Here is a 27,146-nt window from a genome sequence, read left to right as displayed (position 1 = left end):
GGAGTAATTTTAAGTAACTAACTCATTTTAATAGGACAGTTGTTCAGTGAATAATTACTTCATTACCTCATGATAAAATAAAAGGTCTAACTTTAAAATGCATAGAATCCTTCCAATAATGACTTCTATCACAGCCAGGCAGTCTACAGCCCTTACAGAAAAAGCAGAGCTGCTCAGAAGCATTTCTAAAGGATGCAGACATTTTAAACCAGAGTACGGTTTCCATTTCGCTCTTCCCATTGTTGCTTTGTATTTTTTAAAAGAAGTTAAAAACTATCAAATATGCAATTTTGCAAAATAACCCTTTATTTCATATGGCTCCATTATTTCCAAAAAATACAGAACCCCAGATGTATAATTATTTTGTGTGATTGTATCAGATCACCACAAAATCTTCAGCTGACTGTCAAGAGAATGCATCCAACCCTGGGCTCATGGTTTGGAAATCCCAGTTTTAGGTACCTTTGGTCCCAAAATTTATGTCAAGGCAAAGCGGAGCAGTTGAATCCTGTCACACACAGTGATCGGTATCTGTTACTGTCGTGCACAAACAGGTGAGAAAAGTTAACAGCACTTTATGGCAGTGTCACACAAAGGAAAGTTCCATCATCTGCAAACCAAGTGAACAAGGAACAGTACCACAGTGATCGCTTTATTTGTACTGCAAGAAGATGCACCTTATTCATGACGCTGGGGGAGGAGGGAGAGGGAAGCTTTTAATCTTCCAGGAAATCAAGGTAAACTGAAATTTCACTTCTCAACATCTGGTGACAGCAACTTTACAAAAAAAAAAAAGAAAAAAAAGAAAAAAAAAAAGAAAAAGAGACACCACTGTTGCAAGATTCAACAGAACCACACATGGAACCCAAGTGAGACTGAAATGACGGCACACTCACCCCAGGGCACTGAAGAAACTGCTTGGCGTGGATGGACAGGTGCTCTTCACATCATGGGATTCACAGAGCAGCAAAGCTAAACCGTGAGGACTGACACAACTTCAACCCTAACAACTTCTTTATGAACAATTAAACGTAAAAATGTGGAGATTTTTGTGGGCAACCTTGGCAGAGAACCATCTTTATTATTTGCCATGCACTCAAATTGCTCTCATTTTTGCGTGCAACAGCTTTCATTTGGAATTTTTTCTGTGAATTTTTCATTTTTGATAATTTTACACATTTTTCCATTATTTCTCCCTTAATATAAATTCAATGTGATATTGATTTGTGATCAACGGTATGGTTCATTCACGTTTCTATCAAAACACATTTTGAACTCTCCAGAGGAGGCAACCCATGGATGGTGCAGCAAAACACCCATTACATCCAGAACTGCAGCCAACTGCCAGAAGGTAGAACCGAACTGCAGCAGACAGAAATTTGTGTTTTACAGACTCACCTGCTAAGCTCCAGACAGTCTGAACCAGCATGGTATTTTTAGCACTGAATTTCCTACATATGTATCCATTTTACATTCTTCCCTTCATAGCAAAACTTATTTTATCCTATTTATTATCTTTCATGAAGCAGGATCGAGGATCATGCTGGGAGGCTCCTTTGGAGGTGCTTTCCAACAGTTTCATTCTGGTGTCACCCACAGCAACTCGGCCGTAGGGAGCTGTGATGTCAGGTGCTCTTCACATTTCCTAGTGCAGGCAGGAGAGAAGCCTGGGAGTGACACTGTTTCCACACCCTACTGAAACAACAACCAGTGCTTGGAAACAAACTTCTTGTAAGAGTAAGAACTACAGAGGAACAAAGTGAAAATGAACAGGACCAGATCAATCCAACGCTTGCCTGAAACATTACTGCGCAGTGCTAATTTCTTGAGGCAGCATGTGAACACTTGCTATGGACTGCAACCCACTGGGAAAATAAAAATACTGCATTTGACAAAACAAGATGCTCTTACATGGAGTTCACAGGGTCTATAAGAAACAATCTCCTGATGTGAGTAACTGCTGTGCATTCTGCTTACATGAACTTCCCTTTTTGCATCAGTCCAGTCTGTCCTAGCTCAAAATAAAATGAGCTGTACTCTGGGCATCTCTGTGGGTCTAACCAAACTACATGGGGGAGGACAGCAAGTGAGTAGCTTGCCACCTGCCTTTTGGAGTTGAAAGAGTCAGTCCCACGGGCAGCAGAAATAACACTTACACAAAACAGTGCTGGGCTGCCCCAACACCGCCCTCTCAAATGGCAGATTAAATACATTCATTCCATCAGCTGAACTTTAGCAAGAACAACATGAAACAACAAATACTCGATGGACTCCATCCCTATCATGGCACACCTACCTCTTTTTAATGGTTACACCAGAATTCAGGTGCAGAGATGGTATTTATAAACAGCATCTTGCTTCAAACATGAAGCTATTAGCAACCACTGTACTTTGCCTCCAGCCTCCTGTGGAGTCACGGAGGGAACACACATTCAGGGGACCTTACTGTGGTGTCACTTTGCATCCATCCCCACTGAGCAACCACTGCTGCATGGGGAGAGGCAGGGATGGCATATTTGACAAAGTATTTTTCCACAAAGCCAGGGAAATTGGCACTGCCTTGTGTTTTGGTATGTTCTTTCCAACCCTGCCCCCCCACAGAAAGGGAACACTGGCAAGGTTTTGTATTCTGCACACCACCTCCTGTGATTCATGTAGCAGCAGAGGGAGACAGAAGGGGAATCAATATTGCTAGCTCAGAGCCAAAACTACTGAGGGCTTACTTTGTTCTCAACAAAATTACTCTGTAGAAGGCAGTATGCCAGCATCTGAAGTTCTGGCTACCCTGCCTGTATTTAGAGAGATTAGTTTTATTTTAGGAACCGTTCTCGCAAATCTGCGCATAATCACATAAACACAATGCCAACCAGACCTGCCAGAAGTAAGGCTGTACATCACTGACATCCTTTCAAAAGGATCCTGCACTACACATCTGAAAGTGTCTTCTGTTCCCAGCTGCCCTTCAGTTCAACCCATCCTTATTCCAGTAAGATTTTAGCAGTAAGATTTTAGTGGTGAGCTAATTAATACTGCCCTCCATGTAGTTATTCAGAATATTGACCAGACTTATTTTTTCAGTAGTATCTTCCTACAGATTTATGATAGCAATTATACCTATTTTTCTTTTTATGAAACTAGTTTTTCTTCTATTACTCCTTAGCAAAACATTAAGATGGTTGGCATTTACTTATTCAAACTCTCCCACAAGTATATTTAGCACTGTTGCAACTAGCAGGGAGAAAAAGGCCTCTATAAACCACTTCAAGGTCACCATGGTTGGACTGCAGTATACAAAATACAAAGGTGGCTAAAAATCACCAGCAGCACCAGCAGACCTTCAGAAACAGCTAGAATTGCTCTGCCTTCCAACGTGTGACAAACAAAGCTTCCCTCTGTTCCCTAAGTTTTACGTCCTTCCTTCACTGACTTTTCACCTTTGAAAGTGCATTTTCAAAACTGATGGTGAGGGTTTTGGCTGCATTCTGACCTAAAAAAGGGAATTTAACCAAGTGACTTTGTATTTTCCAAGTTGCCCTATAACACGAGACACTGGTAGCACATGGAACTTGGAGAGCTGATGGCAAGACCACAGCAGGGATAGGCTGATTCATCCCACGTGGACAGCTTTGAATCACACCGTGATGCTGCAATGCTTGTTTGAGGGCCAGTGCCTCAGAGGACAGACCTGACACCAGATCTTATTTGGGTGTTGGGTTCAGATCAACGTGTCTGCTACAACAACTGCTGACTGCGTAGCCACAAAGACACCTCCACCAGCTCTGCTGAGGATCTCTGACTCCAGCACAATGAGCTGCAATAAAGTACACGTTGTGCAAATGAGGAATCTCTACCACACCAATGCTGTACACACTACTGAAGAGACAAGTTGCTGAATTTTCTGAGCTCTAACTACAATGCCAAGAAATACCTGTGGTGACAAAGCTTTCTTGTCACAGACATTCTTCTACGGTGGTTGAACAATTGCACCTTTTGTCCAAATAATGAATTTGCTTAAGTGTGGGTGAGAGTATACATTTTTAAAAATACAGACAATTCTTAAAATAATACATCATCAGGTCACTATGTTACTGATCTTCACTTTTAGTGGAGTTTAAAATTCCCCCAAAGAGAGGTAAAAGTCCATCCAGTATTTTCCTTTACTCTTGAATATTCACATTTGCACATACAACATGATACTCATTTGCAAGAGCCTGGATTCCCACTGTGTCCTCAGGTCCCATTCCACTTTTAAAATAGGCAATGGTACAAATACTGAAAGAAGCAGTACCACATCCCTCCTGACAAAAATGCAAATGATTGTATGGCAACCAGCCACAGGTTACTGAGGGTCATCTCCCGAGAAATGGCTTTTGTCTGACCCTGGGGTGGTGGAAAAGCTCCTGCAAGAGAAAAGAAAACACATTTAATGCTTTGCACAGGGATGACAGCCTTAATGCACCACTTTATTGCTTCTTTACTGCTTGTCCCAGCAATGGTGCCCACACACAATTAACTCAGTACTGCTCTATGTCAAATTTATGAAAGATTCTCCAGAGGCCTTCAAGAAAATAAAAAAAAACCCAAACCAAAACACAACCCCTAAATTAATAAGAGCAATTTTCATTTCCTTATAAACTTTAAGCATAAACCTGAAAGCATTCCTTAGAAGCTGCTATCACTGTTCTCAACCTTTGCAGAGAGATCCAACTGTCAAATAAAACTTTTTGAAGTTTTATTAGTACCTCCATGATGAAATTGAATGGACACCATACTAAACTCTACAGCTGATTGGTGGTGATACTGTATACTGTGAAGGAGCAACACACATGTTCTTGAGGTTCCTCTTGGAAATGTAAATGCACACACAACACCCCTTCTTTAAAGAACAGTTTCCACATATTGTTTGAACACTCAGTCATACTGACTAAGGAAACATTATCACTTGCCACGGAGTTTTCCAGAAATTCTTTACTAAAATCTTTGCTTAGATGGGAAAGACTGGAAGAGATTAATCTGACAATAAAATTTGGTTTTTCCATACTTTGACTTTTTCTGACTTGCAACACTTAAATGTGCCTGAATACATCAGAGCTTTATGGCTGTAAGCAAACTATTTGCATATATTTACATCAGCATATTAAATCATCTGGGTTACATTGTATTGAGATGCACAAAGACTTGATGACACAAAGCACTTTTATTGCTGTTAATCCTGAACAGGGGATACAAAACTCTGAATACACCAGAGAAGATGATGCTGCAGCATTACGGAGTCTCAGCTTCTCTCAGAAGAAAATGAAATTAATGATTCTAAGAGTAAAGATGCAGCAATGTCAATTTTTAATCTTGAGAACCACATAATTTGGGCAATTAGATACCATCAGCAGCTTATCTCTGTGCTTCACATTTGCAATCACTGGAGGAACTGCAATCAAGCATCTGAGACAAAGCTTTTCTTCCTGCATGAATGCTCTTAATTAAAATAAAAAAAGTAAACAAGGAAAAAGCCTAAAAACATCCTTGATGAGCCCCATCCACCTCTCCCTGACAGGTATTTCACACTTGGGCAGATTTGCCACCTCCTAATTCCCCAGTAACTCACAGCTAAGCTTTTATCTGTCCACTGTAGGCTAGATTTGTTCTTCCACGGCCCATTTGTTTTTCTGTACCAACACTGACCCCTGCTTTAAATACCTTCTCTTTTACCCTGGTAGGTACAGAGAGCTGTCTCCTCCCCCTCTCCCTCCCAAGCCAGCTCTGACCCTTCCCTTTCCCAGCTGAGACAAGCCAAGCACTTTTAGTTGTCCTTCACAGAAATTACTCCACCTTCCCTTAATCTCAGCTCTAATTATCTGTCCCTCTTCCCAGTTCAATCTGTATTCCCTGACAAGGAGAATGGACTGCAAGCAGGATTTCCAGATGAGGTTTCCAATCTGGCACAACAAAGGGTGTTTCCACAGCATTAGGGAAGCCATTCTTTCTTTTTTCATCACCTCACATTCCTTGGCTTCTGAGCACAGGGAATGAGGAGCACAGTGACTTCAGGACACCATCACTCTTTTCCAGCTGCTCCTAGCTTATGGTTGGGGCTTTTTCCTTAACTGGTCCCCAGGTGGTTTTGTCCTGCTAAATGCAATCTCACTTGTGTTACTGAGGGCTTCACGGTTATCTTGCTGAGGAGTTCAGAGAAATCAAGAACTTGCCAATACAAGTTTTCCACTAACTGCCTAAAACAGGAGTCTGTTACCTAGAGCTCTTAACTTGAAATGGTTCTAATTTTATGAATGAAGTGTGTAAAATGCACCTGGAAAAATTATGGGATTAGCTTCATGTCAAGTTTTAAGCATACTTTTCTTTTGGTTTGTATTTCCAGAGGTCTAATATTACAGGTTTTCCCCAGATTAAGTTCTTGACACATAAGAATACAGCAAAATGGAGAAAGGTGCTCTGGGCTTTGTTTCTTTCTCTTCCCAAATAAAAATAAGCCAAGAAATATATTCCTGGCTTAGTCAATGCAACCTTTTAAAGTTTCATGGAGCATTAAATGTTACTCCAGCTTTTTGAAGTAAGCTTTTTTAAGGGAGAGAAGCTCCTAAGCAGTGTGTATTGTAAAATAATATAATAATAACAATAATTAATTATAACAGAAACAGCCCTAAGTCCTAAAACCACACCCTCTTGTGACCATGTGCCAGGTGAGTACAAAGCTGGCTCTTGAGCAGCCTCAGGGACTCCCCTCAGAGTCAAACTCAGGACCTTTCCAAGGGGTTTCCAAAAACTGCAGCAGCACTTTTTCAGTAGGCCAACTAAAGCAATGCAAGCAAGTTCTCAAAAAGTATAAATGGCAGTAACTTTAAATTATACTAATTTATGCCTAATAAGGTCCTATGTCACAGCATTTACATTTAAAACATGTCTTTATTAATTCATACTGATTGCACTGGCAAATTATTACCAATTATGCTATTTTGGAAGTGTATTTTAATGAATAAATCTGATTATATTAATTATACTCTCAGAAATTCTGGACTAGTTAGATTTTCTGGGTATGACTTATTTCAATAGCATAAAAAAATGTCACAAACCCAAGAATTCTTTACAACCTATTTGCTACACTTGTATTTTAAAAGATACTCACAAAGTTATTTGTCTAATAAAGTCCAATATATGCATTTGGATGTGATTTATATAGCAGAGTCTGAACTCTGCCATCAATGGTGGCTGAGTGACAGCAACATTTCATAAAATGAAATACAACTCTGGGTTGTTAAAGAATTCTATTAATCTCTTTAAGCACTTGGATTGATAAATTAAGTACTCAAAACTAAATTAAAGCAGGCTTTGCAATAAATCATCTCACAGAAGAAGCATCTTCATTTAACACAGTCACCCAGGAATACTAAACTCAGCTGATTTGAGATACTGAACACTTCCCAGCAACAACTGTGATGCACAGGGCTGCAGATCACAGCTCCAGAGAATGTGTGCCATGTAATTCTCACAGGTCCTTCCAATCATACCTCAGTCATGGATCTTTGCCATGCAATCCCACAGCAGCACGTTTCACAGCTGAACTGTGGTTACTTTTTTGACAGCTCCCAAATGCTACCCTACTTCTAGTGTTGGCCAGGTAATTTACCTATCCTAGATAATTCTTTAATCATACTTTTTGCCACATAAAAAGCAGTAATAATAGCAATAATTGTATCTCCTGTACGCATGTGAAGGATGCTTACAGATTCCTAAACCATTTTGAGATCCTTGTTCTCTTTGTTAGGGATCATCCTACCTGTTTCATAGAAATGTGTCAAGAGGTCTTCCTTTTCAATGAATCGTTGATACAGCCAGTTTGTGAGAGCTTCAGGCTCTGCAGGGACATCTTTCACTGGAAAAATCCTATCAAAGAAACAAACACAAATTAAACCTAGCAAATGTATTCTGCTACATGTGGAGAACAAAACTTTTCTGCCCCAGCCCACCAGAAAGCAGAGAGAGCAAGACTTATGTATAAATCTAATTGCATGATCTGCACTCTCTCCAAGTCACAGATCACAGAGGCATTAAGGATACAAGAGTGGGAAACTCCAGGCTGCCATCCAGAACCACACAGAAGACACTGGCATCAGTCTCCACCAAATGCTGTACTACAGCTTCTGATCAAAACTACCAAAGCACTGGTTTGTTCTTTTTTTTAATAGAATATCACCACACTATATTACTATTCCCTAAGAAGAATACAAACAAAGTGGAATGAAAGAAGTAAAAAAATGAGAAATTCACAGCTTTGAAGAAACAATTCAGCAGGCAGAAGGCACCTAATGACATCACTAAGCACCAACAGATCTTCCACATCCCAGAAAACAAGCCCTCTGTGCTTTTCAAAGGATGCTGGCAGCTTTCTCTGAAATTTACAAGGCACATTTTACAATGCAAACTGACCCCGTACTCAAATATTGCTGCTCTCTTTTAAAAACACCAGTGGGAAAATTGCTAGCATTTTGGTACTTCCATACTGAATATGAGGTGGCTTAGAAAAACAGACACCCAGAGCAGAATTCACTGTGGTACACACACCCTGAAACTCCCAAATAACCCACCATACCTCACTGGATTATTTCAAAATAGAATTTCCAATCTTACAGTAACTGTGAAACCCCCTCAGCAGACCCTCAGTGCCTTTTGATATATATAAGAACTTCCACATCCACTGTGCTGTCCTGGCAGGCCAGTACAGCAGGAGAGATTTGTGTATCAGGCTAACCTGAAAAATTCACACTCTGAAATGCAAGGCCTTTACTGGAGGTTTCTCTTTCCAGGTGAGCTCCCACTTGGCTTCTCATTTACACCACACTTCTATTTTAATTCGTGAATTTTCATTTCATTTTCAACAGTCTTTCTCAACTGATCATACTGCAAAGAACTGGAGGTACCACAATCATCTGGGAACATCAGAGTAAGAAAATGAGGCACTTCTGAAGGATGCTTTTGTTGCTGTTACAGTTTTCAATATCTCTGTCAGCTTTGTTCATTGGTCCTTTCTCCTTTCAGTCTGATGCATGGAAAAATAAGCTGGAAGTGGGGGAGTCAAGCAGCAAGCACTGCTGTAAGGAATGAATTACGAATCACAGTGCTTTGGCATACAGAGACAACTTCAATATGAGGAGATGAATGACTTTATTTACACCCTATGGTATCAACATGAACTCATCTATCTCTGGAGCCATTGGAATAACTCTACCTACACCCTCCTGGCATTGTGGAGTTCTCTATGCTCCAGTAAAGCCAGTCTTGGTAACCAGAAATTAGCAACTGTTATCTCAGATGAAACAGAGTTTGAAGAAAAGTCTTTGCCCAAAGACAAATGTTATGAAATGATGCTTCAGTAATCAGCTCAAGTTTTCAGTCTGCATATTAGGAACAAACACAAACAATAAAGAACTATTTTATCTCGAAGCCCAGATGCTGTACAGCAGGTTAAAATTAAACCACCTAGCAGCAAGTAAAAACACACCCACAGAGCAAGGACCATTTTGTTGAGGGCAGAACACTAAAAAAGACTTACTCTGTGTCCCCAAGCACAACTGGGCTGCCAAACACTATTTTTACTCTCTTCTGCCCATCTGCTGTGAAGAGATAAAAGGCTCAGCAACTGAATATTGTGTTTCACAGAGTATTTCTGAAGAACAGATGCTTGCTTACACAGGTTTTAAAGAGGACTCACAACTAAGAGAATGTGTGTTGCCTCAGGACAGAAGTGTAGGGTAACCTGGTTTCACATGCAGTCTCCATTGAAGACTGTAAGGTATTCCTCACCTCTGCCTTCACTTCTCCCTGACCTAATGGGTAACAACTCTGCTTTGTCAATAACATTCCTCCTAATCTGGAAACATCACAGGATCTTGCAAGATTCCTGTTAAGAACAATTTCTGAGCTGGCACGTGAATGGAGCAGAGAAGTAGCACAGGTGATAGCAGCACTGTGAGAGACTGATGGAACCACTGCACACCACTTCCCTGCTTGAATCCATCCAGGTTCTTGTGCAGATCAATAATGCTGCCAGAATGCTTGACTCTCTGGAGATAAACTCTGCTGCTTTGAAGTCTGAGAAGCAGCCACTGCTACACCCAGACTGAATAAATATTAACAGACTGAAAAACAACTGGTTTTCCAGTAATGCTACACTGACTGCCACAACTCAGCAAAGGTAAGTGCTGGTATATTTAGAAGCATTTTCAAATGTATTTTTAGATTATCCAGAGTTATTTTTACCAGCAGAACATTCTTACTAATGACTGATCTAAATTAGAGATTAAATATTAAAAAAAAAAATCCTCAAACTCTGGAAAGAAGCCTTTCCTGTACTCGATAAGGCAATGCTAACCCCCCCCTATATTTAACTAAACATACTGCTAATGCCAGAGTTCTCTGCCCATCAGATGGCCCAGCTGACATCTGTGTTTTACAAGAACACTCTCTTGAAGGAGACTGGGTTCAGGAAATTGAGTGAGCAAGTCTACTGTTACAAACTCCCCATACAGGCAATCCAAAACAACAGCAGAGAGCCACTGCTCTGGCAGGAGCAGGGTTATCCCCAACCACTGGATGCTGGCATCTGCCAGGTCCAGTGTTAAAAGATGCAGAAAAAAGTTCCTTATTTTCAGTGAGATAAGTAAACAGGTGTCCATGTGGTCAGACATGAGCATCACCTTGGCTCTATCCCACCTTTGGGTATGCAGGATCAGGAATGATATTAGAAGGAAGCTTATCTCCTCAGGGGAATAAAATATCATTGCACAGAACTGCCAAGGCAAGGAATAAGGTCAACATGTAACACCTGAAGCTCCTGGAGTCTCTGGGGCACTTGGATCTTTCTAGCTTTTGGGCAAAACTACCTTCACATTCATTAAAATAAGAGCATCTTTATTCCTGGTGTGGCAAACAAGGAATTTAATAGGACTGGATAAGAACTTGACCAGAAAATTCAAGAAGAATGGAAATACCTTTTTTTGCTTCCCATCACAGGAACAGCTGATTTTCTGTCCCCAGGAAAAGTGGGGAAGGGGCTAAAAGCAGTGGCTGCACCCTGGGAAGTGAAAAGTGGTGGTGGAAATAAAGACACATTTCAATGGGAATCTGCAAAGAATCCTTTCCAGTAATGAAGCATTACCCTGCAGCTGGAGGTGCCTACTGGCAGCTGTGAGGTGGCAGCAGCTGCAGGGACAGTCTGGGTACCTGACCGAGGGATGGCCACTTCTTAAACTGTTACACAAATTTGTGTCTATGTCCCAAAACAGATTATATTAGAATAAATGACAGTCCAAGGAAAAAAAAAAGGATTTTAAAAACCAGGAGATCTAACTGCCAAAGACATGCTGGTACATGTGAGAATTGTGGAGAATTAGCTACTGATAGACTATTTCTCAGAAGACACCAAAAGATTTTCAGAAACATTGCATATTTAGAAACAGTTACCTCTTTTAAGCTGTCCTTACTGGAGAAACAACCACTGATTCTGTATTTAAACTCTGAAATTCATGGCTACCACTTCAAGCACTAACTGCCTTTTATCACCTGTTCTACCCTGAACTGAAGCCCTGTATTACTTGCTACTCCATATAAGTCACAATATTATTTGCTGCTTCAATGGCTCTAAATAAATCCAGGACAGTGGAGGCTGTTGGTAGATGTCAGGCACGACCAAAAATAAGTTACTTGTGTAAAAAAGTGCATTAAAATACACTGCCAAACGGGATGCCCTTCTGCAGCATTCATTCAGCAAGCACAATGCATTTCATCTTATTTATAGCTCGGAGCTTGGCTCATTTCAATAAATCTGTATCAATGCAGACACAAAAATAGAACTTCCTCAGCAGCTGAAAGCTTGTTTCAGCAGTGGCACAGCACAGAAGCTGGTATGGGGAAGAAAGGGAACAGAGCTGGAGCCGCCTGGGTGACACTGCCATGCACGGCCAGCCCTGCGTCAGAGCTGACTCAGGCTGGCTCTGACGTCAGGGCTGCTGCGCACAGCCACTGTCACACTGCCCAAAAGAGGGATGTGAGCATCCAAGGGCATCACCCTGCAAGGAAACCAAGGCAATTACCCAGCCTCACATCATCCCTGACTGAGGAGACGCTAAGCACTGAGCCAGCTTCACAGTCAGGGTGTTTTATATTTGCAGGTCTCAGGTTCTGCCAACAGAACTGCAGCACACAAAAAATTACTGCTGGAGAAACTTGGTGTTCAGCTAAGGAACACCAAGCCAATCAAACTAAACAAGTGCCTGGTGTGAAAAGAAAAGAAATAAACCCCAAACTCGACTCATGGCACAGAAATGGTGGGAGCTGAGAACGGCAGCCAGTCTGTGGCCTTGCTACATGGACACCAAACCACTCAGCTCATTTCTGCTGAGTGGAATTGGAGCGAGTCTGGGTTTACAGGCAACACACACCGCACAGTGAGCCAAGCATAAACCTAAACTATCTGAGAAGAGCAAACAAACCTTTCCAACAGACTCATTACAAGGCAGGTCTTACAGTGATGTCTCTAGTTTGACCTGCTTTGGCACCAGATGGATTGACATCTCCCACAAAAATCCCAGTGCCATTTAGCCTGGAGGAAGTTCATTCATTAGGTATTTTCCTTGAGTATTATATTTTAGATAGCAAACTGAGTTTTGCAGCACTTTCCAGTAAGTTATGAGAAAAGTCAGGCAGGGTCAAAAAGCTATTGGGTCAACAGATGGATAAAGTTCTCACACCTTTTGTTTTTAGATCCAAATGTGGTAATTGTTCTTTTTTCTAGGGAGGTTTCTTTTGACATTCTGAGGAAAATCAGGCCACAGCTTAACCTAATTATGAACTTCTGAAAATTGTGTCATTTGTACTGAAAATTGAAGTCTGAAAAGCAAGGTTCAACTCATTATCAAAATGAAGCTTTCAAAAAACAAAAAGATTACTGGATTAAACCAAGCCTTCTCTGCCATTTCCACCAGGTAGAAAAGCACCTAAAAATTCTAACATAAGGCTCCTTACTGTGTTCTCTTCTGTTGCTCCCTGAGCAGGATGAAAAAGAAATAATCCTGCAGCAAAGGCCCAGGCTATGAGAAAAGGCAACCACCAGATTTTAACGTCTGTAAGGCAGAAAGAGACAGGTGGTGATCCAGGGGCACAGCAGAGGGGACTGACTGAGCCACCAGAACAAAAGCAGCTCTGCAGTCTCTTCTGCTCTACTTTGAGTGGCACAGAAAATGTTCCTTTTTCCCCCACTGCTGTCATACATCAATACCTCTCTCTGCACTACTCTAAAAGGGCATAAGCATGTGTAAATCCTGATTCTTCTTTCATACAACACAGATGGCATTTGGACAAAACTATTCTTCACTTTTTCCAAAGGGGTGCTTTTTTCCCTCCTATAACTCAGTTAAAAGAAACTACATGAGAAACTACTGGGCTCTCTTTCCAGTTATTTCAAAATTACCCTTAAAATTTATTTCAAATGTTATCTCCCAAGACATTCCAAATTACAAAAAATGAGCAAGATTTTATTGCACTAAATGCAGCAAAGTAATGCAGACAGACTTGACGTACATTTAAAGAAAATTTCAGAGGACATCCATGTGCCCACCTGCACCCACCTCAGAGTGCAAGAGCCATGTGCCTCAAGAGCTACCAGAACTACAGAACGAGATCCAGGCAAACCCAAGACACTCTGGGCTCATTTCAGAGCCATCACACCCTGTGCTTGGCCAGGGAGAGACAATGCATGTCTTTCCATTTGGGACACACTTCAACTGTTTTTACAAGGTCAGCCATGACAAACAGAGGTTATTTAACTCCCCCCCCCCAGTATATATTTTTCTTAGAATTTCAGTACTACAAGAACTAGAACATTCAAGTTCAATGCAAAAATGGTTGTATCATATTTATGCTTGTGATCAAAAATAGGTCTCAATATCCATTTAAAAGCAGGAAATGAATTCAACTTATGTAAACTTACTGTTGTTTTCAAAGAATGTATTTTTGAAAATACTTTTCAGAAGAATTCCAAATACATTCAACTTGCAATTATCCCAGAGATCTGAGAGAGTACTAAGGTGACCTGAATAAAGGACAATAGATATAATGCTATCTTATATAAATTAGGGTTGTATATGAACATACTATAAATTAGTATGTTCACCTTCAGGGAAACTTGGAAGGCAGCTTTCTATAAAAAGTAAGGACAGATTTAAACAAGGCTCCTTGGAAAGGAGTTCCTGTACTCTGCATCACACAACACTGACACAGCAGCGATGATGGAGAAGGTCATTGCCACTTAAACTGCCACCCAGGGGATCCACACAAGAATACTTGAAAGGTTTCTGTAAAAAAAGCACTCCAAATCATCCAGAAGGAGTAAGACAAAATATTGTGATTTTGGGATAAAATGCAACAACTTACTTAGTATAGGAAAAGTGTTAACATACTCTTGGAGTGACTTGCAATTCATTGTAAACTAAAAGAAAAATTCAACTTCTCTCCATCAGTTTAGGTCTTCTTGAGACAAAGAACTGCTGAGGAGAAAAGTTTTAATAGCCTCCCATCCCAGCTGTCAATGAGAGTTGCAACTTTTTCAAGCTGCTTTTTCCAGTTGCTTTGCTCAACTACTTAAAGTATTCTTTGAGTGAGAAAGCTGGCATTTCTTTGTCAGAAAGTTAAACAGAATATTTTATTAGGAAATCTGCTTACTTAACAACATTGATTTTTAACTGTTTTTAGTTGTCATTACTAAAAAACAAAATTTAAAAAATTCAAGTTGGGTTTACCAACGCCTTAACACTGAAATGAAAAAGATGACCTAGCCTTCAGATATATTCCTCAAAACTCTATTCAACCACAGGACACTAGTCTAAAACTTAAATGTCTGTCCTAAGATACAGAATAGTCACTAAACTTTAAAAAAAAAGATATATTGTGTTTAAATAATATGAGTTGCCCACCTGTGTGAGACACAAAAACCCACTCCCACTGCTCCTGATTTCCCCTCTCCTGAAATGCCACCAGTGATTTGTGAACACTTGAGCTCAGTGTAGGAGGAGCAGCTCCATTTCCTACCTGTAATGTACGTGTGTCACTGCTGGTTGTCGGTAGCCAAGAATCCAGGTTTGGATGTCTATAGGTTCAGCTTTGGGATATGCAATGGTTGTATCTATCACCCATTGGAGGCCTTTGGATCTGCTCCCTAGAACAAAAAGATAATTCCATATCACTTATTTGAGAGTTATGCAATTTTTATATCCCTTCATGATGTATGAGGCACAAATAAGACCATCCAAAATCCCATCCAGATTTCATTACAGGCACAGAAACACCTTTAGAAACTTCAGCTGGACCTAGATTTTATTTCATGTTTTTTTCTGCTCTTCTTAGATACCGTGGTACACAGAACAAGTTCACTCAGCAGGTCTGAGTACAGTCACAGGACATCTTGGCCCCAAGGTCAGATGCTTCCCCTATTCACCAAAAGGAAAAATCCCAAAATAAACATCCAAGCTTCTTGGTCTGCACTTCAAGCACATGTGCACCTGTGCCTTTCTAAAAGACCACTGATGGAGCAGCAGCCATTCAGATCCCTCAAAGGTTCTTAAAGATGTGAGTTGTGGGATGAAGAGGAAAAGCATAACTTTCAGGGTGTCCTCAAGGTAGGAAAGAAAGGAACAGAAGCTGCTCAGTTTTCACAGTGGGGAAAATACTGCACCCACAAGGTTCCAGGAGAGGCTGACACCAGTACATGCTCATATGCTGCTCAGCTCACTTAGAAACTGAAAAAAGCATCAAAGGAGGTGAAAATATTTGCTATTAAGATGAGTAAAGAGAATCAAATCTGTGGGTCCCTTCCAACTAAGAATATTCCATGACTCTGTTAAAATCTGAATATAAGTCACAACCAGCAACAGTCCAGGTCATAGATCAATGACTCCTCTCTGGCATGTCTTCAGTTCACCGGTTTGCTGAGAGGGAGAGCAGCAGATCTGCAGAGCAAACCAAGAAGGAAGGCCACACTGCCAAGATGGCACTTTGAGCTTAGCCTGTGAATTTCCTCTCTGTTCTGGAGCTGTCTTGTGTTTGAGGTCACAGGCCAGCAGAGTAATGCTCACTTACTGCTTGACACACCAGTACAACATGCTCACACCACATCAGGCAGTGTCACTAAGGATTTAAACAGCTGACTACCAGAAACAGCCACCCATGGGTAAGAGCATGTAAGAAGTGTTAGCTCTTAGTACAAAGTACAATACTCTCCAAGCCTGCAGCTGAGAAAGCTACACAAGAAATGTAACAGAGGTTGACAAGAACACTGTCAGCACCAACAACACGTATAGGGTTTGACTGTTCACCATCCTTCCCAATACAAGAACAGACACTCAAAATTCAGCCAAGAGGAAAAGTTTTCATAGCAAACAGAAAAATGATTCTCTGTGCAGAGAGGGGAAAAAATATTTTAGGAATTTCTTGCTAAAGGGTGTAAGGATGCCAGGAGCTGGGATCAAGAGGAAACTGAATAACCATGGAGGGTTAACTAACCAGGCAGAAATCTCCACCTGGCTTGAGAAACCCACCACTCAGGAAACTGTTAGAAGCTTGGAGAATATGTGGGAGAAGTATGATGCTTGTCTGCTGTGTTCTCACTCTGAAATCCACCTGGAGTCACAGACAAGATGCTGGGCTAGACGTGTGGCCTTGCCCAGAGCAGTCACTGCAATTTTACAGACCTACCACACACCTGAAGAAATCTGCAGCACTGAGTCTGAGCAGCACCCTGAAAGCCACAGTTACTGACTCCAGCTGGAATGTGCATGCAAGGACTGGCTTGCAAGTTTCTACCTGCATTTCATTTCATTTGCATTTAATTTAATTAAGTGTGAAAATTACAGCAATGCTATCACATGTATCTATCAATTATTTTAACAAGCAGACAGTGTTTTCTTGGTGTCTGCTCATCAGTGGAGTTGTACTGCTTCATTATAAATGCACTACTCCAACAGAGCTAGACAGCATTTCCTACAATTTAGATTATGAGTTCTTAGCAGCATGCAACATACTATTCCAAAACTTGACCCTGGGCAAACTGCATAGGTCATGCTGAAACATTCAGGGTTACCTCCTGGAAATACAGTATTTCAGAGCCCTGACTGACACATGAAATGAGAACTGGAGGCTGCAGGCTTGCCAGCATCATGACAGAGTGCTTGTCAAGTCTCTCTTAAGAAAAGCACTAACTACAGAGTGCTTCATTTTAAAAGTAGCAATGAATCAGAGAAGAGCCAATATGAAATTAATATTAAATCAACAGAAGTATTAATTTAGAAATAGATTTTGAAACAAAGTCATTCAAGTTATTATTTTCTCAGATGTAAAGCAAGAATGGATAAAGACAAGTAAATTGCCAAAGTTAAATTGCCTAAGTGAGTAAGCAACAAAGATCATTAATTGCAGTGAAAAAGTGCCAGATGAATATGGGCACATTTTCTAATTATTTACTGTAAAGTGTTTCAAAATAATTTATTCAATATTTAGCTATATTTAAAGCTGTTCTTTCAGTGGATAATGGTTTGCACTTCATTAGGGAAGACTCCTGCAGTTCTCCGCTGCACTGATTTCCTACCTTCTGCTTTTGTGGAGAGAGCTGCTGCAGCACTGGATTCTTCAGTCCAGCTCCAAACTCACCTCCAACCCTTTTCAGGGCAGGATGAGGGGGAAAAAACAGACAGCCCACCAGAAACCCCAGGCCAGGAAAAAACGTTCTGACAGCAACATCAGCCTCTACAGACCACCTTTTAGGGCAAGCAGGTGTTAGTGCAGCTACCTCCACGTGCTCTCAAATCACAGTATTTGTGCATGCTCTGGTTTAAAATAAGCCTTACATAATCATCCAAGATATATGACTGCCAAAAAACCCTACATCACCAAGGATTTAGGAAAATTAATTTTGAAATACATCTTGTAATTTGGGGGGGGGTGAGGGGTGTATACTGTGTTGCAACCTGCTCATAAGCAAATTTATTCTAAAGGCCAGGAGCTCTGACAGATCCTGAAACTGAAGAAGAAACTGACAACTGCACAAAACACAAAGGAGTGGTACCTAAATATCTCCAAGGATGCTGCTTGCTGTGAGCAGACCTCTGACCAAGAATAAACCCTATTATTTCTTAAATGGAGGACATTATCAGGAGCTCAAACCAAAGCCTGCTGCATTAGTTATAACATGGTGTGCATCTCAGGTCTGGCATCTGTACCTGAGAAATGAGGGAGCTGCCTATACCTGTGCTAAAGAACTCCTCTCACCCAGCTTGGCTTGGCCAACTCAGCCACACCTTTCTGACAGCCAAACTCTTCCAACTTTCTGCCTACCATTAAAGGAGACTCATCTTTCATTTCTAGTATTTGCTGAAAGACTGAGCAGCCTCCCTGTCAGAGGCTCCAGCAGAAGCTGCTGCAGAGACCATACTTAGGCTGATCTCTCCAAACACTGGTTTTTCTGCTGTGGTGTCAGTCTGCTTTGCCACTTCCAGCACAAAATACAGATTTTTCAAACTGCTTGAAAATGTTAACAGTCTGATTCTTCTGAAATTGCACATAAACCTTCTGAACATGCCCACAGGCACCTGCCCTCCACAACAGCACCCAAACCATGCAGCAGTGAGGCACCTTAGTGTGAATGGTACAGACTTGCCTTATGAGTGCTAAGGCAAAACTGAACAATCACATGGAACAGCAGCTTTCTGGCCTAGACAAAAAAAAAAAAACAAAAAAAAAAACCAAAAGTAAAATTTAAACAGCTTCGTAACTTGTTTGTTGTTTGGGGTTTTGGGCTTTTTTCCAAATCATTAGCAGAGGCAAATCTTCACAACTATTTTCTTCACTCTGGATTCAAGGGTTTTATGCTGCTCCCTATCTACTTAGAAGCAATTCATCATCAGAGTCCTCATGGCACTCAAGCTCTCATTCTCTGAAGGCCTTTCACAACTTGACTGTCTACAATCACAAATTTATGGGGGTTCAGAGGTTCTCTTCATTCCCCCTCTTTGTCCTCCCTGGGGTTGCTATTTCCTGGGGTCAACTCATGCTGAACAAACAATCAGATGATGTACAGAGCCCCTCAAACCCACCAGCAGATGGGACAGATGGGCCAGCACTGCTGCCAGCACTCACACTCCAGAAGATGGTTTTAGTGCCACTGAGAAAAAGAATAAATCACAGACAGACTTCAGGAGGAAATCTGAGCTTGCCTCCAGCTGAGCTCTGGATGGTGTCACACTGCCAGACTGGATTCAGAGTGGAAAGAATGCAGCAGCCAGGTGTGGACCTGAAGACTGCAGCTTGCACTTGGAAAGAAAGTATTTGTTAGCATTCACCAGTATGCAGGTGTGGTTTCCCTAACACCTGCACTACTGTGAATGCAGCCATAGAGGCTGTTGGCTCTCCACGCACAGCAATCCATTCTTGTAACTTGTCCCTTATTCTCTACTTGTCCTTGTGTGATCAACTGGATCACTGACCCCAGAATCAACTTTTTTCACCAAAACTGAACTCTCAGACTGAACATATTACTCATCATTCCATGATTTTGATGCAACAAACCACCTGGAACAAAACAAGAAACCTTTTTTCCAGGGGAAAGAAAAAACAACAATCAAATGCTTTCTCACATCTTATTCAAGTCACATTCCTCAGGCAACAGTGAATGAAAAAGTGTGACTTTTAAAAAAATCAATTATGAAGTTCAATTTACAACCCTGCAGAAGTGAAAATTTAATTTCTCCAAGAGAAACAGCATCAGAACAGAATGGACTCTGCTGCATTTGAAAGCAGTAAGGAAAGACTTCAGTATGGCTCTAACTAAGCTCATAGCAACCTTTTATCAGAAAAAAAATTGCTGCATGATAAAATAAAACAGACTTTAAAAAACACACTAGAGCAAGTTTGATCAAAAATAAGCTCTGGAATGTTCATCTTTGAAGAACAATAGCTCCAAACTCCTTTGAATTGTCAGCTTTTGGCATTTAGAACATTCTGATAGTTCTGAAACTCACAAAATCAATTCTTATCAACTGAAGAAACAGTAAGTGTTGTGCTAAAAAAAATTCAAAACATTGTAAAATACCCCTGTGAACACACACCTGGGTCACTGCTGGGTTAGGGTGATGATGGCTGCTCATCAAGTGTTTTTATAATACTGCCCATTTTTTATTCTGCACTAAAACCTTCTTCTGGAGTGCAGGTGCTGGCAGCAGTGCTGGCCCATCTGTCCCATCTGGAGGCTTTCATCAGACATTAGAAGTACCTTAAACTCTCTTTTAGGGACAGACATCACTTACCTACATTCTTTGCATTATTCAGCTTCAACAGTGGTCATGCTATCAAATGACTGCACTACCTTTCCTATGTTTTTCCATCCTTCTATTAATTTAGGAACACAGTTACATAATTTTGTTACACTACACAACAGTTTCAAAAGGCAGCAAAAGCAATAAGCATTTCAGTAACTTAATTTAGTATTTATCAGCAATAAGTTAACATTCACTCTGATGAAGGTTGGTACTTGGGTTTTTAAATATGAAAGAAAAGTGTTAAGAAGAAAATTTAAGACAACAGAGGCTTCTTGTCCTGAAAAAGCCCCTGATAAAGAACTGATCACTCTAAGTACAAGAATTATCAAACAGTATGAATTATCTAGCTCAGGAATATTTGCTCTTCCTGTCACTTTACAGAGAAAGAATCAGCTCCTAAACTGTGTGAAGTTCATTACTAGCATAAAAATAAACTGAAAAGGGGATTGGATATTAAGATCATAATTAAGACTAATGAATTTTTGGGGAGGTTACTGAACCTTGCACTTCTCAACATAAACCCACCTCTACCAAAGGGATGCCATAAATCAGATTAGAGACCTTAGAGCAGGACAGATGATGTAGCATTGAGCTACAATTAGCCCATTTCTTGAACTACAACTTGAAGGCCACAGCTTTGGTGACATGTGACATACAAAAGCCAGCTGGGCTGAGGAGCTGGGCTGTGGCACAATGAAACAACTGTATCTGACTTGGTTTGTGCCAAACTGTGATAGCAGTACATTAAGGACAAACCACCTTTTATTACAGTTTCCTTTGTCATATTTTCTTTTACCCAGTTTTACACATCTCTCCAGCTGAGAAAGTAGAATGGTATTAAATTTACAACAGTATAAAAGCTGCAAAGATCATTTAAAATGAATTAATACTAATAAAATGACAGCAGTCAAGAACAGAATTGTTAATATTAAAATAGCTACCAAGGAAACTCAACAGCAAGGGGACATAATTTTTGATGAGGAAAACTCTTAATCTACAAACCAACTGAACTAAAATCATGTGGGAGAGGAAGGTGAATTACCATGAGTATCAATAAAGCTTGGTGGAAACAAAAGGACAGGGAGAATGATAAATGATGGAGTAGAAAGCTTATTGTAATAGGCTGAATAACTTGGCAACCCAGGACTCCAGGAACATTGTTAAGATAGTATAGAGCACAAGAAGTGCTGCAGATGAAAAATGTGTCCAGCCAACCATGAAGTTCAAGTGTGATGCTTCTGATAAAGAAACCACTTCCCAAGCAAAGGAGAAGAGTTAAAATGTACAAAAGGTTTGCAGGCAGTCTCTATGCCAGCCACTGGCAAAACCTTGACTCTATGCACTGCACCTGGCTCTAGCACCCACAGCTCAGCAATGGCCACCTGAACAGGAGGGAAGCTTGATTTCACTGACATAGGTTTTTCACATGATAAAAAAAAGGGAAAAGACAGAAAAGATTAAAAATAAAGATATCCACTAACTTTGTCAGACTTCTAACTTTATAATATAACCATAGCAATTTATAGAACTGAATAGAACTCATTCAATTGAGCAAACATTTTCTGACACAGCAAGAGACCAATAAATGCATTCAGAAAGCAACAGATGAGAGGAAGAATCTTTTATACAAGATACAATCAAGAACTAGTATTTTATACATCTCTGAAAGGGAAGTTTTACAATGCTGGAAATATTTTTGTGAGCTTAAAAGAAGAGAGGACATAAAACATCTCAGTGTCACTATGTATCAAATACTACTTTTTCCTAGCATATAAAATTTACTTTCACTTTTCTTTTTCATCCCTTTTAGTATGTTATCAAGTCTGTTACTATGAAAGAGTGACAGCTAAACCCACGCATTTCATTCCTATTTCTGTCCAATTATCTTTTCTTGAGTAGGATGGACGATATAGTTCCATTTTATTTCTGAGAGAATTCCTTGATTTTAGTACCCAGTTAGGTCCACTACTATCAAATGCTCATTTCTCTAGAGTCTGAATGATGCCACTCAAAGAGGGGAAAAAAAGGAAGCCAAGTTTGATGTTCAGCTAAGTTGATAGCAACCTAAGAATAGGACAATATAAAATTGGTATTTGACAAGCACTTCTGGCCTCCTGCCAGAACCAGACAACTTATAATTAATTTGGGCAACTTCTTACTCTCCATACCTTTTTAAGACATCAAGAAACAGAACAGGAACAAGCCAAACTTTTCTCCTCAGAAAAACCCCAACTTTTTAACAAGGACCAGGGTATTCAGTTTCTCTCTTTTAAACCTAAGAAATTTTATGACAAGAGCTTTCTTCAGCCTTTCTTTTCTGAATGTAACCTGACAGGAAACACTCTAGTGCATTCCACAGCTTGAGTTTTCAGCTCATTTTAAATCCTACCTTCACCTCTCCAAGAACATAATCTCAATTTATTTCCTATGTTGACAAGAATAACTTCAAAACTGACAATGTGGAAGCAATTTCTGTACAAGGGTTCTTGCTAACCTCAAGAGTTGAACTTCAGACAGAAAATAATCCAAAGTCTTTTGCCTATGTGGCTTCATTTGTAACGATCTTTGTTTCAAATTGCTAAATGATTATCAAAATTTGGCTGTGAAACACCAGCCCCACCCATCAATAAGAAACTACCACAACCCCCCAACCATTGTTTCTATAATAAGTAACAGAAATCCACAAGGGAGTTAAGAAAGATCTAACCCTGCTCTTGAACATGCCAAGAAGTTAATTTTAAAAGCCAAGAGACTAAAGCACCACATCCCATAACTACAGGCATTATTTAGATTCCAGCTATACCCTTCCCTATAGCCCAGGCACCCAGAACAATAATGCTGCAGGAATATTCTTATTCCCTCATAACTCTTCTGACATGACAGCCAAAACAATCCTTCCCATCTAGTGACCAGTGACAGTTAATTCCAGCAACAGTGGGGACAGGCAACACAAAGATCTGTACACAACAGAAGAACCTGAACTCCAGGGAAAATAGTTCAAGAAGAAGAATAAAGTAAACAGCAGTGGATGCAGAGAAACTTCCAAAGCCTGGAATAAAAATATAAACACAGCTAGCATATTCCAGAAATACTTTTACTGTAGCTCCATGCTGTCACAAACCATCAATCTTACCCAAAGGAGTAGATCACCTTCTTGCTCACTCTGGGTGCCTATTCCAGTATCTGCTTCACCCATGATGTGAGCCAAGCCAAGCACTCATGCAGCCATACCACAAACTAAATCAAATTAAAACTAAGGTGGTTCTTTTTTTTGTCTCAACATCAAAAATAAAGTTAGCAGAACTAAAACTCATTATGAAAACATTTATACAAAGTATTTGATATTTGAAGACACCAATTCTACACAACGTCTTTTTTAACTCAAGTCTTTGACATTTAATTTGCTTTATACCCAGACAGTGACCTTTACCTTTTCTCACAGCATCTCCACCTGGTGGAGTTCCATTTTCTTGTGGTGCTACAAGCGTCTTCAGAATTACTTGTGTTGCCCCAACTCTTGGCAGAGTGACATGCTTAAGAAATGGCAAATTGTTTTTCTTGGCAAATGCCTGGCTTGTTTCTCTTCTTTTCCTAAGAAAGCCACCCTCTGGAAATAAAACAATCCATTTCCTATTGCGGCTCCTGTAATATTTTTCTAGATGATCTTTGAGTAACACAAGCTGCTGGTCACGGTGTGCTCTCCCCTGTAAGGATAAAACATTATCTAATAAAATGATTGCTTGAAAGAGACCAACATCAGACATAATTATTAAACTTCTAAGGTTTCTCTCTTTTCAGAGATAGAAATAAGCCCCTGAGACCATAAAAAGCCATGTTCTCCTTGGAGTAGCTGCTGGAGGCCTATAGACCCTGCCTCAGCTGGGTTAGCACAGCAGAACCACAGACCTCACTCAGATCTGCACTGCTCCAATGACCCACTCATTTCTCCTTCTTGGTGCATTAGGACATCTTCATTTAAGAACAGTAAGATACAGCTTTAATTACTGCACAAATATCTTCAGGAACAATCTTTCCTCTTCCCACTCTGCATGCACCAAGCTATCCAAATTTTCAGAGGAATCTCTTTACATTAATTAGCATTTTTGAGTGTTTCTAAGTGACCTTGTCAAATCACTCAAAAGACACAGGAGGGCAAAATTAAAGCTCTCCTCAGCAGAGGTGATTTAAATTCTCTGAAACGTCAACAAAGCTGCCACAAACATTCCACTGCTTGGTGGTTAGTTGGGTTTTTTTGGTCAGAGGAAGGAAGAGGGAATGTGTGGGGTTGAATGAAAGTATTTTACTAAAAAAAAAGTGAGTTTTGTTAAAGTGCTTCTCCTACATTTAAGTCTGCCCATTGCAATTACTTCCAACTTAGCTTGAGAGGGAAGGAAAAGGCTCTACCTGCTCATATTAATGCAATTATAAAGCAATATAAAAGTCCTCAGTTAAGCCAGCCCTTCCTTATCAGACCACAGGACACCAGGACAGCACAGTAGTTAAGAAAAGAGCAGTGAACAACAACCATCCAAATATTACTAGAGTTAGGCAAAGGACCATTACTCACTCAGATGAAGTATTTTGCCACACCCAAAGGCTAACAGCCTAGAAACATTAATTGGCTTATCTTTAGACCCACAACGACATCATTGTATCCGTGATGTTGTCTGTGTCAGCCACTTTACAAAAATGAGGAAAAGCCTTAGGTTTTGCAGCTCAGTGATGGTTTGGTTTTGGGACTGGAATTGCAACCCCACACTCAGAAATTGTAACTAACAAGGTGACAGCCTTGCATACCTCCAAATGTGCATATTGTAAATTCTACCTATTGGAACAGTTCTATATTTTACAAAGCATCCAACCCTGTTCCTTCCATCCATCCTCTCACAATACACAGCTGTGTGCCTCCAGAGACCTTTGTTTTCTAGCTATGCCTCCAGTGTCAGTGAATCTCACTTCAGCAGTGTACTGCTGTGATTAGGCATTTCTTTACTTCATTCTGAGTAAATTAACTTCTTCTCTGCAATGTGAAAATTCATTAATTCTCTCTGGCTCTCTACACATTTTATGTCCAGACAAAGGAATAAGGAGAGGATGATGGATATGGCAGCTCATGTAACTGGAAACAGGTTCATGCTTTTCATTGGCCTCCTGAGTTTCTACCTGGAGAGTGCAGTTTGATCAACAGCCACCAAAAAACAAAAAACCTTGCCCAAGCTGTATGAAATAATCTGAAGGTCTCATTCATTAGTATTTCAGATGTTGAGCTCAACAGACATTCTTTCCTAATTCTTGAATAATAATTAACCTTCAAGAACCAATTAATTAGTATTTACACAGGTCCATTACCACTTTAAATTGATCCACTACTATGTCACCATCAAAAGGGACAATCCTGCCTTTCCTAATTTGAAGCTTCTGACTGCAAAGAGTGACCTAACCAGACAGACTCTCTGCATGGCTTCAAGGTCACTAAGGAAAGATGAGAGGTTTGCTCAGAAACAGAGATAAAAAGGACTGCCCATGTATTTTGCTTGTACACCTTTCTCATAATAGGTTCCCTTCACAACTGAAGGGATTCCATTATCATTTGTGTCTATGGAAATAATAAAAATAGCCTGGAAAATAAAGTAGCTTCAGAATCAAAGACCTCCTCAAACACACACTTTACAGCAAAGCTATTTCATCGTGCAAACCAACCACGAGGTAAACCACTTGTTATGGCAAGTCCCATAACACCATGATGTTCCAAATCTAAGGATAAATCAAAGCAGTATTATGTGTTTCCATTTACCTGTCTTATAAAGAAGTCTCCGTGGATTAGAGACACAATGCCAAAGTTTGTATACTTAAAAATATGGTCCATCAGCCACATCATCTGACGGACAACCTGAAAAGTAAAAATAAATTTTAAAAATGAGTGAATTATCAAGTGCAGAGAATGATGAGTTATGTATATACTGGTCACATTCTTGTCACTCTTACAACAGCAATAAAACTAGCAAGTAAATAGAATAAGGTCCTTTATGCCCAAAATATAAAGCAGCACAGGTGCTATGCTTCTCCCTTGAGAGTAGGAATAAATAGCTGCCTTTTTGTTATGTAACATACAGCTCTACAGTATTAGCCACGGCAGAGCAGCCACTTGTATCCCTGAGAATTTAATCAAAGCCTGCTGCTTGTCCCAGTCAAGCAGCACAGTGGGAAGGCAAAACCAGCAAGGTAGAGCAGATCGATTCACTTGACCATCGCTTCTTACAGGACAGTGAAGGCAGCTACTTTACCTGTTCAGTCCTTTGAGACTTAAAACAGGAGAATTACTCCCAACAAAGTAAACAACAGAAGGGAAAAGCTTCTTTTCTCACAAGGTCTTTTTCCTCTGTCTCTCCTGCACATAGTTTTTCAGAGGGGTAGGAAGTGGTCCCCCCAAAACTGGAAAACCCCTTAAATGTTCCCAGTCATAGGCTAGGCTGCCCTTTCTCTTCCCTGGGTTACGAGGCCACATCATGAGTGACACAAGTTCAGTGAACCTGAAGTCACGTAACACTGTACTCTTCCATTAACCACTATCAATAAAGAACATGAAGGACTGTGACATTTCTCTGGTGGTCAGATGATCATGCAAGCACCTTCTGCTTTGCATCTTTCTCATGCACTTTGAGGCAAACACAGCAGAAAGCAGCCTAAGAAATAAAGGTAACATTCTACTATCCCTTCCTGTCTGCCAGTAGTATTCCTTACTAGATGCTACACATCCAAAGGACCAAAGGCACACTA

At 40.3% G+C, this 27,146-nt stretch overlaps 1 protein-coding gene across 2 annotated transcripts in view; it reads right to left on the bottom strand.

The window, feature by feature from the left end:
* Positions 1 to 283: 283 nt before the first annotated feature.
* LPGAT1 (lysophosphatidylglycerol acyltransferase 1) overlaps positions 284 to 27,146 on the bottom strand; it is a 58,920-nt gene continuing 32,057 nt past the window's right edge. For both annotated transcript variants that reach the window (XM_030236041.2, XM_018921287.3), the window contains 5 exons: positions 26,164 to 26,259; positions 23,800 to 24,073; positions 15,094 to 15,220; positions 7,790 to 7,896; positions 284 to 4,400 (listed from right to left, as the gene is read on the bottom strand). In XM_030236041.2, coding sequence (XP_030091901.1) covers positions 4,249 to 4,400; positions 7,790 to 7,896; positions 15,094 to 15,220; positions 23,800 to 24,073; positions 26,164 to 26,259 — 756 coding nt within the window. In that variant the 3' untranslated portion in view covers positions 284 to 4,248. The remainder of the gene's footprint in view (positions 4,401 to 7,789; positions 7,897 to 15,093; positions 15,221 to 23,799; positions 24,074 to 26,163; positions 26,260 to 27,146) is intronic.

Source organism: Serinus canaria, chromosome 3 (genome assembly GCF_022539315.1).
Source record: "Serinus canaria isolate serCan28SL12 chromosome 3, serCan2020, whole genome shotgun sequence".
NCBI classification, from domain to species: Eukaryota; Metazoa; Chordata; class Aves; order Passeriformes; family Fringillidae; genus Serinus; species Serinus canaria.
The sequence above is the reverse complement of the archived record's forward strand: the minus strand, read 5'-3'. Positions and strand labels throughout refer to the sequence as shown.